This window comes from Syngnathoides biaculeatus, chromosome 15 (genome assembly GCF_019802595.1).
Source record: "Syngnathoides biaculeatus isolate LvHL_M chromosome 15, ASM1980259v1, whole genome shotgun sequence".
Lineage (NCBI taxonomy): Eukaryota > Metazoa > Chordata > Actinopteri > Syngnathiformes > Syngnathidae > Syngnathoides > Syngnathoides biaculeatus.
Genome location: NC_084654.1, coordinates 24,918,936 through 24,935,332, shown reverse-complemented (window position 1 = coordinate 24,935,332; position 16,397 = coordinate 24,918,936). Strand labels below are relative to the sequence as shown.

The window sequence follows — 16,397 nt, the reverse complement described above, 5'->3', positions numbered from 1 at the left end:
TTCTTCTCACCAAGCGGTACCGTTCGGTTCACTTTTGATCCTGTGCGTTTGCCGGGTCAGCATCCTCATACTTTCATAACTTCATCACCGTACTGCATCGAACCAGGTTGCTTGGTGGAAACCGCAGCGGCAATGTTGTTCGGTTTACTTTGACTGTGTCAGCTTACTCCTGTGGACTCCATTAGCATCAGCATCATTTACCGTTCCAAAGTCGACCACTTTGTGAAAGTTAGCATGGTTAACATTATAGCTAGACGTTTTGTTTATATTTGGCACACTGCAGCGGAATAACTTCTCGAAGCTAACGTATTGCTGTGACCCCCCCCCCCCCCCAGCTAACCACAGCGCCAAACAGTGCCGGACTCCGTGCGCCATGCGCGCCACGTGCAGCGAGTGCACCAGCGTCAGCTCGGAGTGCATGTGGTGCAGCAACATGAAGCAGTGCGTGGACTCCAACGCCTACGTTGCCTCCTTCCCGTTCGGCCAGTGCATGGAGTGGTACACCTTGAGCACGTGTCCACGTGAGAAACTTGACATTCTGTTGCCTTAAAATTTTGGAAAAGTTTTAAAACTTTATCTCAGCCTTTTTAAACCTTTGTCTGCCTTTCGTATGATTTTTGTCTTGTCGTCTGGAAGTCCTACTTTCCTGAAACTCTGCTGTACCGTTTTAAAACTTCTGTATAGTGCCTCTGAACTTTGTTCCACGCAATCTTGAAGTTATACCGTCTTTAAATGGCTGCACATTGTCTCATAACTTCAGCATACTGTCTTGAAACTGTTTCGTACAGCCTTGGAATTTTGCCCTTCTGTTTTGCAGTCATACCTCCACACCGATCGTGAAATTTGATGGTCTTGAAACATCATCATCCCTTAGTCACCTTGTTAAAATTTGACCAAGTATCATGGTCAAATGCCATCTTGAATTTTCGTCATAGAAACTGTCACAGCATCCTAACAATGTGTCGTGCCACCCATAAATTTCTCTTCATGGTCATCTTGAAGTCTTATTGTGTTCAAACATCTCCACGTTGTCTTGAGACGTAATGTCTTGAACAAGTCCTCCCTGTCAAGAGTGCCATAAAATCCAAATTTACGTACGTACTTGAAGGCTCGTCACACGGTGTTAAAACTCGGGCATGCTGTCTTGAAACGTTCTTTGCCCGTTTGCACCTACGCACGAAGAAATCGCCCACATTGTGTGTAATTTGTGTGCTCGTAGCAGAGAACTGTTCCGGCTACCGTACTTGCGGCCAGTGTCTGGAGCAGCCGGGTTGCGGCTGGTGCACGGACCCCAGCAACACGGGCAAAGGCCAGTGCATGGAGGGTTCGTACCGGGGACCTTTTCAGACGTCCGTGCCGGCGCCGTCCTCGCTGCCGGGCCTGCCCGCTACCCCGCTGCCCGCCCTCGACGCCAGCATGTGCCCCGGCGATGCTTTCTACAACTGGTCCTTCATACAATGCCCAGGTGGGACCTCCGGGTGGACTTCCTAATCCTGTTTTCCGTTAGGGGAAATTGCAAAGCATGTTCTCGGAATCCTCATCGCGTCGATAAAGGACAGCATTATTTCCATCCTAAAATAGATTTTTTTTTTTTTTTTTTTTCTGGTTGCACAAAAAAAAAAAAAATGGATAGAGATGCACGATTGGTTCAAATCAGGATGGAGGCGAGATGATTTTGGCAACCAAAAAAAAAAAGTCAACGAAAGGGGGTTGGGGTCAGAGATCATTTGCGAGTATTTGACCCCCCCCCCCCTTTTAATTACAAGAAAAATGATTGTAGTTAAGTCCAAAAGATGAGACGGTGGCCTGGCTAAATGAAGCTCCTCCTCTCACTTCGACACAGTTCCTTGGCACCGAAATGCCATAGATGGTGCCAATCGGACGAAGGCTCACATGAAATGTCTTCGTTCATCCACGATGCTCATGAGCATTCCCACAATGATGACTGCTTGTGTTCCCCCCCCCGGTCCTCTTGCCAGCGTGCCAGTGTAACGGGCACAGCCGCTGCGTCAACGGCAGCGTGTGCGAGAAGTGCGAGGACCTGACCGGCGGCCGCCACTGCGAGAGCTGCATCTCTGGTTTCTACGGCGACCCCACCAACGGCGGCAGCTGCCAGCGTCAGTAGGAAATGCTTTGAAACCAGGCTCAGCATTATTGGTTATTAACTTGGAATCCTTCTTCCCACTCCCCACCTTTTTTAATTTTTTTTTTTTTTTTTTTTTGGGGGGGGGGATACAGCGTGCAAGTGTAACGGCCACGCCAGCATGTGCAACCCCAACAATGGCAAATGTTTTTGTACTACCAAGGGCATCAAAGGAGACCGCTGCCATCTGTAAGTGCAACCACCAACCGCACAATTTCTTCCCTATGTGACCTCCATGCTGATAACTCGAGCTGCAACAATTAATCGACAACTAATGCAGTCGCTCACATTTGAAAAATGTACAGGTGTGGTCGGTCATGCCCGCAGATATAAAGTAATGGGTGTGTGTGTTCGGTTTGTAATCATGAGTGTACCCCTTTAAGAGCGGAGGGGGGGGGGGGCGATGTCAGTTTTCATTTGCAGTGGCGCAGCTTAGAGGGAACATTGGTCAAGACCACACGAAACAAGCGACGTCTTTCAAATCACAGCGATTGTGATCGATTATCTAATTAGTCAACTAGTTTTATAATGAATTCACTTAGAGCCATTTAAGTAACTATGCTCATTCAAATCCTCTTTTGATTCTAATTTTTGTTTATTTTCTGAAAGATGTTATGGACCAAGCTGAGACCACAATCGTCATCAATTATTGAAAAATACTCCATTTTTTGCTATAATGTGGAAAACCTGTAATTGGCAGCATTGAGCATCTCTGATGAAATTGTTCAATTTCAAGTGTTGGCGTGTACGAGACTTGCCCACGTGTCACATTACGTCATTGTTTTGTCTTATCATGAAACAATATTAATACTTGGTGAATAGACGGCTAAAAATGGTTTTGCAAGAAACTTTAATACAAAATAATTTCTTCTCCGGTTAATAAGCAGAAGAATGGATATAGATTGTCAATGAATTGTAAAAATCTTTGATGGTGCCGGCCCTTGTCCTGTCCTTCCTGTCCACTGTGTCCAATTCTGCAGTCTTTGCCCGTCTTGTGCTCTCAGTCTTCTCGTCCTCCATATTGTCACGGATTGCCGCCCTTCACGTCGTCGCGGCGCTCCGTCAAATGGAGGGCGGACGCTATTCAAAGGCCCAGCTTGACTTTTACCCACCAGCACGCTCGCGCGCAGGGTGTCGGACGTTATGCATCTGCTCATTAATGCCTGTGGATGGATTGTGATGACTTTTTAACGCATGCGCGCACACCAAAAACAAACAAATGCCATTAGCGGTCATGTTCCGTGTTTCGCTTCGATGGAGCAGAATGAAGTAACAATGTTTGTTGTCAATCCTGCGTAACTTTGTTGTTGTTCATCATTTTTCATTCCGTGTTTCAGGTGTGAGCTAGAGAACCGTTACCAGGGCAACCCACTGAAAGGGACATGCTACTGTAAGTACCATTCACAACACTCATTCCCGACCACTGTGCTGGGAAATAATCCAATTTCACTTAATTGGTCCCAAAAAAAAAAAAAAAAATGGTTTATGTACCCAAAATAATGTCAGTCGCACTCACAGGGGGGAAAAATAGTAGGCCATCCTTGTTTGTCCAATTTCTTGTTCATTTTAATGCCTTGTACCACTTAAGGTTTATTACATGACGAATAAGATGAACACGACCAAAATGTAGCAGAGTCCATAATACTTAAAGCCCCACTCTCATGCCTATAAATGTTCTAAAATAGATATTGTAATGGAAAATACACACAAAATTATTCAATTCAATGTCTATAAGAAAAAATAAATATGAGTGGAGAGCACGTCATCCATGCGCGAAGTTGCGGAAATCTCATTCGACATCCAACTGGTCGCCATATTGCCTGCCACTTCTTCAGCAGATGTTACATCGAGTCATTCGCCATTAAAAACTTGCTATGGGACACGGAAGCTCTTTTCGAAGACGAGAACATCTCACAATCGAGTGACGTGACCGGGGCAATATTACGCTATTGTTTCGAGCCATATTTAGATGATATGCGGATCACTTCTAACTAACATCAGACTCCCAGACAGCATGGCAGCATGTAGCGTACTCGGCCGCGAGCGACGACAACGGCTCACCGCGGCGCCGAGCCGGTGCCACTTTACGGCGTTATCGCTCGCGGCTGCGTGCGCCATCTTCGGCGGCGTTGTTCATCGCTGCCGGCGGCGTTGCATCCGAAGCCGTCCGGGGCAAAGGAGGCGCTCCTGAAGCCGCCCGCGGCAAAGGAGGCGCTCCTGAAGCCGTCCGGGGCAAAGGAGGCGCTCCTGAAGCCGCCCGCGGCAAAGGAGGCGCTTCCTGAAGCCGCCCGCGGCAAAGGAGGCGCTTCCTGAAGCCGCCCGCGGCAAAGGAGGCGCTTCCTGAAGCCGCCCGCGGCAAAGGAGGCGCTTCCTGAAGCCGCCCGCGGCAAAGGAGGCGCTTCCTGAAGCCGCCCGCGGCAAAGGAGGCGCTTCCTGAAGCCGCCCGCGGCAAAGGAGGCGCTCCCTGAAGCCGCCCGCGGCAAAGGAGGCGCTCCTGAAGCCGCCCGCGGCAAAGGAGGCGCTCCTGAAGCCGCCCGCGGCAAAGGAGGCGCTTCCTGAAGCCGCCCGCGGCAAAGGAGGCCCTCCCTGAAGCCGCCCGCGGCAAAGGAGGCCCTCCTGAAGCCGCCCGCGGCAAAGGAGGCGCTTCCTGAAGCCGCCCGCGGCAAAGGAGGCGCTCCTGAAGCCGCCCGCGGCAAAGGAGGCGCTCCTGAAGCCGCCCGCGGCAAAGGAGGCGCTCCTGAAGCCGCCCGCGGCAAAGGAGGCGCTTCCTGAAGCCGCCCGCGGCAAAGGAGGCGCTCCTGAAGCCGCCCGCGGCAAAGGAGGCGCTCCTGAAGCCGCCCGCGGCAAAGGAGGCGCTCCTGAAGCCGCCCGCGGCAAAGGAGGCGCTCCTGAAGCCGCCCGCGGCAAAGGAGGCGCTCCTGAAGCCGCCCGCGGCAAAGGAGGCGCTTCCTGAAGCCGCCCGCGGCAAAGGAGGCGCTTCCTGAAGCCGCCCGCGGCAAAGGAGGCGCTCCTGAAGCCGCCCGCGGCAAAGGAGGCGCTCCTGAAGCCGCCCGCGGCAAAGGAGGCGCTTCCTGAAGCCGCCCGCGGCAAAGGAGGCGCTTCCTGAAGCCGCCCGCGGCAAAGGAGGCGCTCCTGAAGCGCCCGCGGCAAAGGAGGCGCTCCTGAAGCCGCCCGCGGCAAAGGAGGCGCTCCTGAAGCGCCCGCGGCAAAGGAGGCGCTCCTGAAGCCGCCCGCGGCAAAGGAGGCGCTCCTGAAGCCGCCCGCGGCAAAGGAGGCGCTCCCTGAAGCCGCCCGCGGCAAAGGAGGCGCTCCTGAAGCCGCCCGCGGCAAAGGAGGCGCTCCTGAAGCCGCCCGCGGCAAAGGAGGCCCTCCCTGAAGCCGCCCGCGGCAAAGGAGGCGCTCCCTGAAGCCGCCCGCGGCAAAGGAGGCGCTCCTGAAGCCGCCCGCGGCAAAGGAGGCGCTCCTGAAGCCGCCCGCGGCAAAGGAGGCGCTCCTGAAGCCGCCCGCGGCAAAGGAGGCGCTCCCTGAAGCCGCCCGCGGCAAAGGAGGCGCTCCCTGAAGCCGCCCGCGGCAAAGGAGGCGCTCCCTGAAGCCGCCCGCGGCAAAGGAGGCGCTCCCTGAAGCCGCCCGCGGCAAAGGAGGCGCTCCCTGAAGCCGCCCGCGGCAAAGGAGGCGCTCCCTGAAGCCGCCCGCGGCAAAGGAGGCGCCCCCTGAAGCCGCCCGCGGCAAAGGAGGCGCCCCCTGAAGCCGCCCGCGGCAAAGGAGGCGCCCCCTGAAGCCGCCCGCGGCAAAGGAGGCGCCTCCTGACGCCGCCCGCGGCAAAGGAGGCGCCTCCTGAAGCCGCCCGCGGCAAAGGAGGCGCTCCTGACGCCGCCCGCGGCAAAGGAGGCGCCTCCTGACCCCCAATCCCATCATCATCATTGCTAATGACACTGTAGGCTGTCACAACCACTCTCCCTTTTTCCATAAATGACAAATATGATAATTACAGGTATGTAGGCGATCATTTGAAATGTGTCAAGATGAATGTCTATTGCCACAGGGATGTGCAGTGTGTACAGGCGGTTGAGATGAATAAAATGTCAAGCGTGCAGAGGGTTAGAAGGTCACTAATTAAAAAAAGAACATTATTTCCTTTATTTGTACAGAAAATGTGTAAGTAACAGATCTTCAAAAGGAAATCAGGTCATCTCTTGACGTCGGTGGGTAATAAAAAAAAAAAAAAAAAACACCAAGCACCAAGCACCCACCTCTGATGCTCATTTGAGAACCGGACCGAAGTGACGTGCATCCCTGTCCATGTTCATTCTTGCATGAATAGTTCAAATTGCAAACATACTACAAACTCATTTTACATTACATCCCTTAAAACAAGTTGTGGATGATTTAGTTCCAAAAAGTACATCAGAAGTGTTAACGCGCATGTCTGTACCTACCACTAACAACCTCGATTTAAAAGGATTATCAGTCAGTCACCTTAACATCATTTCTTGACCCCAAGTACTACTTTGCTATTGTGCCGGGCAGGGCTTCCATGGCATCTTGTGTTGCTATCTTACCTCCTTGCAGACAGAGCACAAAAAACAAAGTTTTGTTTGGTGGTGCGCCGTGAGGGTTTTCTTAAGCAAAATATGTGCCCCGAGTCACTGATTGAGACGTCGCCAACGTGTACTTGGGCTCCACTTTAATCAAAGCGTCTCGTCGGGTTTGATACCAGGGATGCGTGACAAGAAGCAGATGCCACTCGTCTGCATTCAAAGTGCGACTCAAAGTCAATCGATGAGACTTTTTCTGAGGCCGTTTTTTTTTTTTTTTTTTTTCCCTTCCCGCGTAGTCATTTTCTTTTTATAGCGGCGGCAGCGGGCTCTCGCGTCAAACATTTCATTAAGCCCGAGGGTCCGCAAACATAACAGTCTACATTTCATACCTTCCAGGCGGGTGGCCGTCACCCGGTCTATTTCCCATTAAAATTATCTCGTGCTGCAATCATAATACTGTAGTAATACATTTTACATACACTGTATACTCGAGACGAGCTCTCCAAGTACTTACGGAAGATTGCTTTTTTTAAATGATGATGGAAATAATTTCAAAAATTACAAAATTTATATTAAGGAAAATGATCCCACCTAAAATCAATAATCAGACAAAAATATCAAAATGGGAAAAAAAAATCAATTACATTGAGAATACATAGAATACAATACCAAAAAAAGTGCAAACTGGAATACAAATGTCAAAATTAAACCTGGTCGTGGTTACGAATTGAAAGCAACTCGGACGTCCCTCGTTTGTCCGAGATCGTCATCTTGGTTACTGAAACCGAGAACATATTTGCACAATCTTATTGCAAACTTGCATACATGTCTTCATTCAGTCCTTGTGTGTGTTTTGTGAAATAACCCGGCTATCTTTGGAATGGCCACGTCACGGTCACGAGAAACGCTCAGCAGACATCTGCACGATCTTGCGGCAGTAACGACAATTGCAATCTTGAGTAGACACGAATTCCCTGTAACGTTTAAGTCTTAAAAATGAAAAGCGACTTACATCTTGGTCACTAGAAACAAACGTAGACATTTGCACAGTCTAATGAGTTTTTTAGTCTTGTGACATTTAAGCGAGTTGGACGTAGCCTGTCTTCACAAAGCTCCATCTTGGTTATTAAAAACAAAATTATGTATATTTGCGTGGACCCAGCAAGTACAAAAGATTCGGATTGTGGGGTTTTTTTTTTTCCTCCTCCTCCTCCTGTTTTTCCTCCTACCTCAGACACTCTGCTGATCGACTACCAGTTCACCTTCAGCCTGTCTCAGGAAGACGACCGCTACTACACTGCCATCAACTTTGTGGCCACTCCCGAGGAGGTCAGCCGTACCTTTGGTCATTTATGAACGTTTTTGCTCTCTAGCGCCACCTGTTGCGCGGCAATCCAATTTCCGTTTCTTCCCTCTTCAAGCCGAACCGAGATTTAGACATGTTCATCAACGCGTCCAAGAACTTTAATCTGAACATCACCTGGGCCGCCAGCTTCACGGGTAAAATCCTAACGGACGAGTTTAATTAGTTAATTGATTAATGCGGTGTCCAATTGCCAATGTGTTTTTGCTGTTTGCTGTTGTTGATGTTGTCCAGCGGGTACGCAGAGCGGCGAGGAGATTCCCATTGTGTCTCGGAGCAACATCAAGGAGTTCAAGGAAAGCTTCTCCAATGAGAACTTCGACTTCCGCAACAGCCCCAACATCACCTTCTTCGTCTACGTCAGCAACTTCACTTGGCCCATCAAAATACAGGTTAAGTCGCCCAAACCATTTTCCTGTTTTGGTGGGGGTGGAGTACTGCTATCACAATGATGGTAAAACAAAACATACATTAAAAAAAAAAAAGGATAACATTGTCAATTAGTGTTTTAAAAAAAAAAACAGCCCCAAATTGATGACAAAAAGTAAAGATAAATAAGAACACAAAAAAATACATTTAAGGTCACCAAAGGAACCAAAATAAAATAATTATAAAATTTAAAGAAAAGAAATATGAACAACTTGAATGAAATAAAATTGAGAAAATGGAAAAAATGCAAATGAATGTCACCAACCAGTTACAAATAAAATTACAATAAAAACGTTAGTAAAATAAGTTCATTAAAAAATAGACAATAAAAAAAAGAAAAATGATAACACGATGATAAATAGAATTACATAAAATAGAAATAAAAATCAGTACAAATAGGACAAGAAATAAAAATGGTGTGCGCATTTGTGACAATTGCAATAAGGTAGCACTTCTTGACCGGCGTATACTCCTAATGAAGTTCATATTACGAATAAAACTAACATTAGCGTGACCTCAGCCGTTTTTTTGGGGAGGCGCAGTTTCTGGCACACGTATTGACATGGAAAAGAAATTGCATTTTGACACAGCTCTTGCGTTGGCTCTTCCTTGCTGTAGCTGGAGTTTCTTTTGGTTGTTGCTTTGCCTCGAGGCTTGTTTGCGTTGCGTCGGAACCTCAAGCACACGAACCGGATTCTTGTCTGCGCTCGCGTACTGTGCGAGCTCACGTGAATCTGCGTCTTTACGCCTCACACGGAGGGTGCGCTTTGTGTGTATTCATTTGCGGGTGGCTAACGCGGCTCGACCCCGTCGTTGCCATTGCCAGAAAGTTCAACCTCCGCAGAATAACAAAGTCACGCCGGTATGCAATTTTTCCAGTTTGGTTCGTGTTATTCCGACCAAACGCGGCAGGTTTTCGGTGCCAACAGACAGGAATTTTGTTGAGAGGATTATGTTTTGGCTCAAATTAGGAAAAGGAGAACGGCGACATGCGAGGTTTGCAACTCAAAGAGAGAAAATAACTGTGACATGTGTAAAACCGACAAAGACAGGTAAGAAAAGTTAACGTCTCACCGAAACCTCGTCAAAAATGAACAAACCTCAATTTCGCTGACCCTTGTGAGAATAAGCAGCTTGGAATATGGAATGGAATGGAATGGAATTCTCGGTTACAGCCAAAAATGGAGAAGATAAAGTTATGGACAATGAAGAGATAATTTAAAAAAAAAAAAACAACCTTGATTTAGATGTACTACTCGTTGATTAATTTACAATTGATAGAATATCAAATTAATTATTTGATGATCAAAATCATTTATAGTTTTAACATAAAATTGGCCAAATCCTCAGATTTCAGCATCTCAACGATTTTCAGATTTTTTTTTTTTTAATCCCCTGTAAAAACAGGCTGGTCATATATGTAATTTTTTTTTTTTTTTTTTTTTTTTTTTTTTTTTTTAAGGCAAAACAAGATATTTGCCAGTATCTGTTTATGGTTTGGAAAACAATGATCAACATTTTTTCCCAATTTTCTGATGTGCAAGTTTGACTTGGGATGGTGATACTGCGCACCTGGAAAGTTGGAAAGGATTTGAAAACGGAAATCCATTTGAGATCAACTGTGACGGGTCCAGTCAAAGCCAGAATACGAGCGCAGTCCACGTCTCAGTTGAGCGGGTCAGGCTTCGAAGATGGCAGTCGTGGCCGAGACGGTGCAAAGATACGCGAGCCAACCTCACTTCTGTCTTAATCCGCGAGTCGCAGAGAGCCCAACACAGAACTCGAACGTCTATCAGAATCTGCATCATCCACGGCCGTCAAAAGGCACAACCCTCACTGGGCGGCTTGCATCTTCGTCAAATCCATCAAGCGCCATTGCATCACTTACAGGGGCCTAAATGGAAGAACAAAATCGGAATAAAGATCATGAAAGATCAAAAGAATATAACAAACTAAAATGTAATGTAATGTAATCAGAGAATGAAGACAATGGGACCGTATATGACAAACTAAGAAGTGACAAAAATACGTTAGAAAACAAAATTTGAAAAAATGTAATCCCGGAAAAATTTACCGTACTGGTGACAAAAAATAAATACTAACTAAAAAAAATGCATCCATATATAGTTGTGTGTGTGTATATATAAAGAATACAGCAAATCAAACCATAAAAATAATAAATAATATTCATATTCATTCAAATATGCATGAATTAATCTCACGTTTGGATGCTAGTCCTGCCTTTGCTGATGGATCAAAAGCCGCAGCGCTGAAGAGTTTTTACCTCGCCGGGGAGCCAAAGCTACTTAAAGCTGCCAGTGTGGGGCGCTGTGGCTTTGCGGAGGCAGCGAGTGCGTTGGGGGGGGGGGGGGGCATGCGTGGGACCATGAGGTGTGAGGAAGATTAGACACACACTTCATGGTTGCCCCTGGCAACCTTGATTAAGGAGCCCGTCATTAATACAATTGGTTTTTGTCATGATTGACTTTTTCTTCCTCTCATCACGTCAGCACACGCACACCCACAAATGCAGATTTACAAGTACACGCACGTGCACCTTTTTACACACAAAAATTGCCCGTAGGTGTTTATATGTGCGCTGCGGTTGGCCGGCAACCAATTCAGAGCGTATCCCAATTGGCTCCAGCACTCCCCGCGACCCTTGTAGGGATAAGCGTCTCAGAAAAATGGATGGTTGGATGGCCCGGTTTTACCCCAGCGTGGGGTAGATAGTCGCCCCCCTCCCTCTGCGTTTGAGTATCCAGATGTGCTGAAGTTGTTGTTTCCTCCACAGATCGCCTTCTCGCAGCACAGCAACTTCATGGATCTTGTTCAGTTCTTTGTCACGTTCTTCAGGTCAGAAAAACACAAGTACACGACTGTGTGTGTGTGTGTGTGTGTGTGTGTGTTGAAGGATCAGTGGTGCGCATGGTATCTCTTCAGGAAGTGCTCTAATGTGTTATTGATTTTTTTTTTTTTTTTTTTAAATGACTGAGAAAGATTGAGTGGGGGAGGCGTGTCCGCTGCGCGCTTGATTGCGTGCCGTGCGGTCGCGCTCCGCCAGAATTGAGCGTTGGCCAAGAAACGCCGCGTCCTCACCGGACCCCTCGTTAGGTCCACGAGCTAATTTAGCGCCGTACATTGATTTAGCATTCGGACTTTTTAACACTCAATTTCACGTTGGGACTGTGAGTCCGGTGTGAGAGTACAAAAATAAGATTGGGTTGGGGTGTCAAGACCTGGTGGGGGTTCAGATTAAGATTCCAGAACAGGATTAGGATGTCAGACTGGGATTAGGGTTTCGAACGAGGGATTGGCTTGCAACATGGAGTTGAAGCGAAGATTATTAGCGTTTCAAATTAGTGTCAAGGTGAAATTTGCAGCGTTTCAAACTCGGATTATTTTGGACTTGTTTTAAATTTGGGTTTCAAATCAGGGTTTCAAGATGAAAATTGGAGGCTTTCCAATTAGATATCAAAGGAGCATTAGGAGTTCAAGACAGCGTTGGCTTTCTCAAATCTGGTTTCAAAACCAGGTTTGAAATGTTGTTTTGAGCCAAAGTAGGATTTCAATTTTCAACGTTTGGTTTCAAGGTCCACTAAGGATTCCTTTGGGCGAAGGTTTCAAGTTAGGCTTTTAAAAGAGGGGGGTAGCGTTCCACGTTAAGGTTGATTCCCGGGTCAGTGTTTGAAAGTACGCTCTTCAAGTTCCGGTTTTCAGATTTTGAAAGCGTGCTTTCCAGCAGCCTGCGTTTCTGTCGTCGTGCTTGTAGTTTTGCTAATTAGCAGTCAGGTGAAGTGTGAGTGTTTGTCTTTGCTCCTCCTGCTGTGTTTATTCCTTCCAACTTGATCCCGCAGTGAGACCTGATGTTCCAGAAAATTCGCATTTCTTCTTTCCCTTGAGAGTGAAACTTGTCGTGGCGCACTGCGGCTGCCATTAATATATATATATATATATATATATATATATATATATATATTTTTTTTTTTTTTTTTTAAATGGTTCCGGTAGACTCAGTGGGGGTATTTTTAGCAGGATGGCGCGTACCTTTGTGTGCGTGCAACTATTTTAACGCACTACATACACAAGTAATAACTGTTTGAGAACAAGTTTAGCTGTGCACTTACGACATTTTTTTTTTTTCTTTTCCACTTAACAAAAAAAAACATCGCTAACAGCCCAGAATTGCTTTTTGCGTGCATGATCAAGGCCGTGCTCACCAAATAGAACTTCTGGAATGTCAGAGGTCAGAATCCAAACAATTGTACCAAAGTTCCAACGTTGTGTATCATGTGAATACAAAGACGATACAATCAGTATCCATCCGAGTTACAACGTAGGCGAGTTACGAGCACCCGTACTTACGACCACGTCCAGCCGATGCCTACGCTTGGCCAATCAAGCTGGTTCTGATTCTGATGAGATATGATTTTTACTAGCAGCGCAGTGCGTAAGATTGTTGCGGCCGCGACAGTTACGGCAACGCTGCATCTCACACGCGCGGCAGCATTCTACCACTACACTCGCTGAGGAGATACCGTCGCAGTAACATCTATCTTTATACGCTAAAATTTTATATTCATTTACGATACAAATATAAATGATCTTGAATTCTCACGGGGCTGCTCAGTTCCATGTTCTTCTGCATAACTGATAGCTTTTCGTTTCAACTGTGCTTCGTTAGCATCTCTCTTGGTTGGTGCTAATCATTGTCAACTTATCTTCAATTGGCTACTTTACAAATACACAATATTTCATGTTCAAACTGATGAACCTTATTTTTTTTTCACATTGACTTTGATCCCCATTCGGAAAAAGTAAAGATGAGAGAGAGGAGCTCATTAACAGGATGTCCTCAGCAGGACTTTTGGGTGATTCAAATTAGTCAAAAGTTATGGAGCAAAACAAAATGTCCGTCACAGTGGAGTCAAACACAAAGGCTGGCTCTCAGGAGGAGATGAGACGAGATATGAGTGCGCTGAATTTTAGTTTGCGTTCTTGACCTAAAATGGTCATCACTCGTGCTAAGTGTGATTGCCAATCTTTTTGCTGTCTCAAATATTGCACCAAATCCATGCCGTAATTTGAGCGGTGGCAGTCACGATAAAGTCTCTGTGTACTGTCTTTCTTTTGAAATATCTCATCTTTCAATGTGGGTACTTGCAGCTTTTACACGTCTGTGTGTACCAAAAGGTATTTCCTTTCCAAATGTACTGGATGAGGCTTGTAATCAGGTGCGCGCCGTAGGCCGAGAAAATAGGGTACTCCGTTTTAAAATATGCAGTATAAGGATTGAAGTTTGTCCCGGGCAAATTAGAATCAAATGAATGCTACGGTGAAAAATAAAATGTATACATATATAGTTGGGGGGCTGATTATTCAACAAATACTCAATAGAAAGGGCTCAAAAAGATTCAGCAGCGGCAGCACGACGACGAAGCAAAGCTCGGCGTTTTCGGCAACCAGTATTTAGTATTCATTTGTCTGAAGCCAAAATTGTGTCTCCAGATTCATAATCAAAGAAATGCTTTCCTGTCAGACGTTTCTTTCTCTCCGTCGTCCGTGTTCCTTTCCCCTCTAAAGTCATTTATTTGGAAGAGTAGTTTATTTATTATTTTAACTCACAGGGCAGTTGGCGGGCGGGCAAAGCCCCTCCCGCCCTGTCAGGTGTCACGGCGACGCCGGGCTAATTAGTGGGGCGAGAGGGCACTTGGAGGGGAGGCCGTCCTAGGTAAGCAGATGCCGCAAGATGCGGCAGGCGGGGGGCCGGCGGGATTTGTTGCGTTCGCTAGCCGGGCTGCGCCGGCACGCGCGTCATCTTGAGCGCTTGGCAATCGCTATTTAGCTCCGAATGTGGCGTTTTAGGAAAATAAAACCACTTTAATTTGCACTGTGGCTTTGCACAAACAAACTGAAAACAATTTAGAAACTTTTTGGGAGGAGGATGGGGGGTGGTATATACATAATTCACTCCTCAGCTCTCCTCTTGATTTATGTTTCGCGAAAACCTCCCAAAAAAATGTTGTTCCTCAGTTTATTGGAAGTGCGTGGCTTTGTAAACAAATATGTTTATCTATTTTAACTGCTTTTGTAAACGGTGTCAATTTAATCTTCCGTTTATTGCAACATTTTTGTTATCTTTGTTTTTGTATACAAGCGATGAGAGGGTTCAGTTTAGCACAACATAAAAGACGAGCCCGTTTTGACGTCATTAAACAATTTCAATACATTTTGATGTTTTTTGTAAACTGTTTTGGTCCTCAGTAATTTGATGTTTTTGAAAAAAATGGTTCTACAATAGTTTTTGTACACGAGCAGTTCAGTCTGCAAGATAGAATAGCAAAGACAATCTCGTCTTAAATGACCCCGGTTTACACATTTTCACGAAAAAGTCAATTTACATTTATATATACCGAAGCAATTTGCCTAAAGAAACGCATTTGTGTTTGAACTTCACAAATTTGCATATAATTTCCAGACTAGCTATTTTGAATTCATAAACACCAATTTTTCTCAACATTTATCACTCAAGCACACTGTGGCCATTTTTTGCACACATTGACGACAGTATTAATTTATTTGTGATGGTGTTTTGTGAACATCAACACCGTTTAAATGTGTATTTTTTTAACATCAATACAACAAATGTAAAGACAAAATTTTGAGTCTGAAAGAATTATTTTTTTCAATAAAAGCAAATATTAAAAATATATTTGTAAAGATAATTTGCTATCCATCAAAGGTAATTTAGTGTTTAATGGATCTATTGAATGGCTTTTGTCAACTTTGGGGACTTAGTGCCAAACGTAGTCTTTTTGTATTCATCACTGACGCCGCCGTTTTGAATTTAGTGCAACAGTGTTTTAGTACTCATCACTGAACTGATAAATATCAAAGACGTCAAGTTTTGTACAATGTCAACAACAATTTCGTCTTGAGTGAGCTCGTCTTCCGTGAACTGCAAAAGTGTTGTAGTCTTTCAACTCAATGTACATATTTTTGTAAACATTTTTATCACGTTGCTTTTTTTTTTTTTCCCCCTCCCGCCGAGGCATCCAATTGAGATATGGAAATGTAATTTTTTTTTTTTTTTTTTTTTACCCCTTCCCTCGCTGAAGTTGTATAAAGTGCGAGACAGAACATAGCGAGCGAGCGAGCGAGACATTGACAGGAAATCATCAAAAAGGCGTGACGCTCGCTGAGTGAGCTCGGGATTGCCAAAAGATGTCGTCGCTCTCGATGCGTTTGAACACGCGAGCGCTTCGGATGTGTCGGAGCCGACTGAATTTATTTGTGCAATAAAGGTGGCGTCATTAAAATGGAAATGTATCGGGCCTGTTCACTGCTGGACTTGGAGACCTAACATGCGTGCCCGTGTGTGTGTGTTGCTGACAGAAGGTGTCACGATGTGTTGTCGTCACCTCTCAGCCTTTCTCCAGGGGGGTTTGTGTAAAAGTGCAAAATGATGTTCATTTCTTCTTTTCTTTTTTTTTTTTTTTTTTGCCCGATGATGTGCTTGTTGCCCCAGAGTTTGCTTGGCAGCAAATGACATCTTCATTTTCAACGTAAACGTACTTCTGCATGTCAAATGTTGTTTTGCGATTCATGTGATGGAAATTTGCATTTTTTTAAATGTCGTTTATCAAAGATTTTATATCAGGATTTTTTATTTGTAACTCTACTTATTTTTTTATTTGTATTTATTACTCAGTAGTTTAAAATGTACTTTTGTATAATTTCTCTGATTTTGAATATAAATGTTATGTATGATTTTATTTACTAATTTTCTATTATTTTTTTGTCCAAGATGTTTTCTACATTTTGGAAAGTTTGATGTAACTGACTCAGACAAATATGAGCGTTCATCTGAGATGAGACGCTGTGGCGACCCCTAACGGGACAAGCCGAAAGAAAGTAGTAGTAG

The 16,397-nt window shown here is 45.6% G+C and overlaps 1 protein-coding gene across 1 annotated transcript in view; it reads left to right on the top strand.

Moving 5' to 3' along the window:
- Nucleotides 1–16,397, top strand: part of atrn (attractin) — a 44,226-nt gene that overhangs the window by 16,357 nt on the left and 11,472 nt on the right. The window contains exons 17-25 of the mRNA XM_061844750.1: nt 336–521; nt 1,220–1,465; nt 1,980–2,117; nt 2,239–2,332; nt 3,481–3,533; nt 7,916–8,010; nt 8,103–8,181; nt 8,279–8,436; nt 11,268–11,329. Of these exons, the coding sequence (XP_061700734.1) occupies nt 336–521; nt 1,220–1,465; nt 1,980–2,117; nt 2,239–2,332; nt 3,481–3,533; nt 7,916–8,010; nt 8,103–8,181; nt 8,279–8,436; nt 11,268–11,329 (1,111 nt within the window). The remainder of the gene's footprint in view (nt 1–335; nt 522–1,219; nt 1,466–1,979; nt 2,118–2,238; nt 2,333–3,480; nt 3,534–7,915; nt 8,011–8,102; nt 8,182–8,278; nt 8,437–11,267; nt 11,330–16,397) is intronic.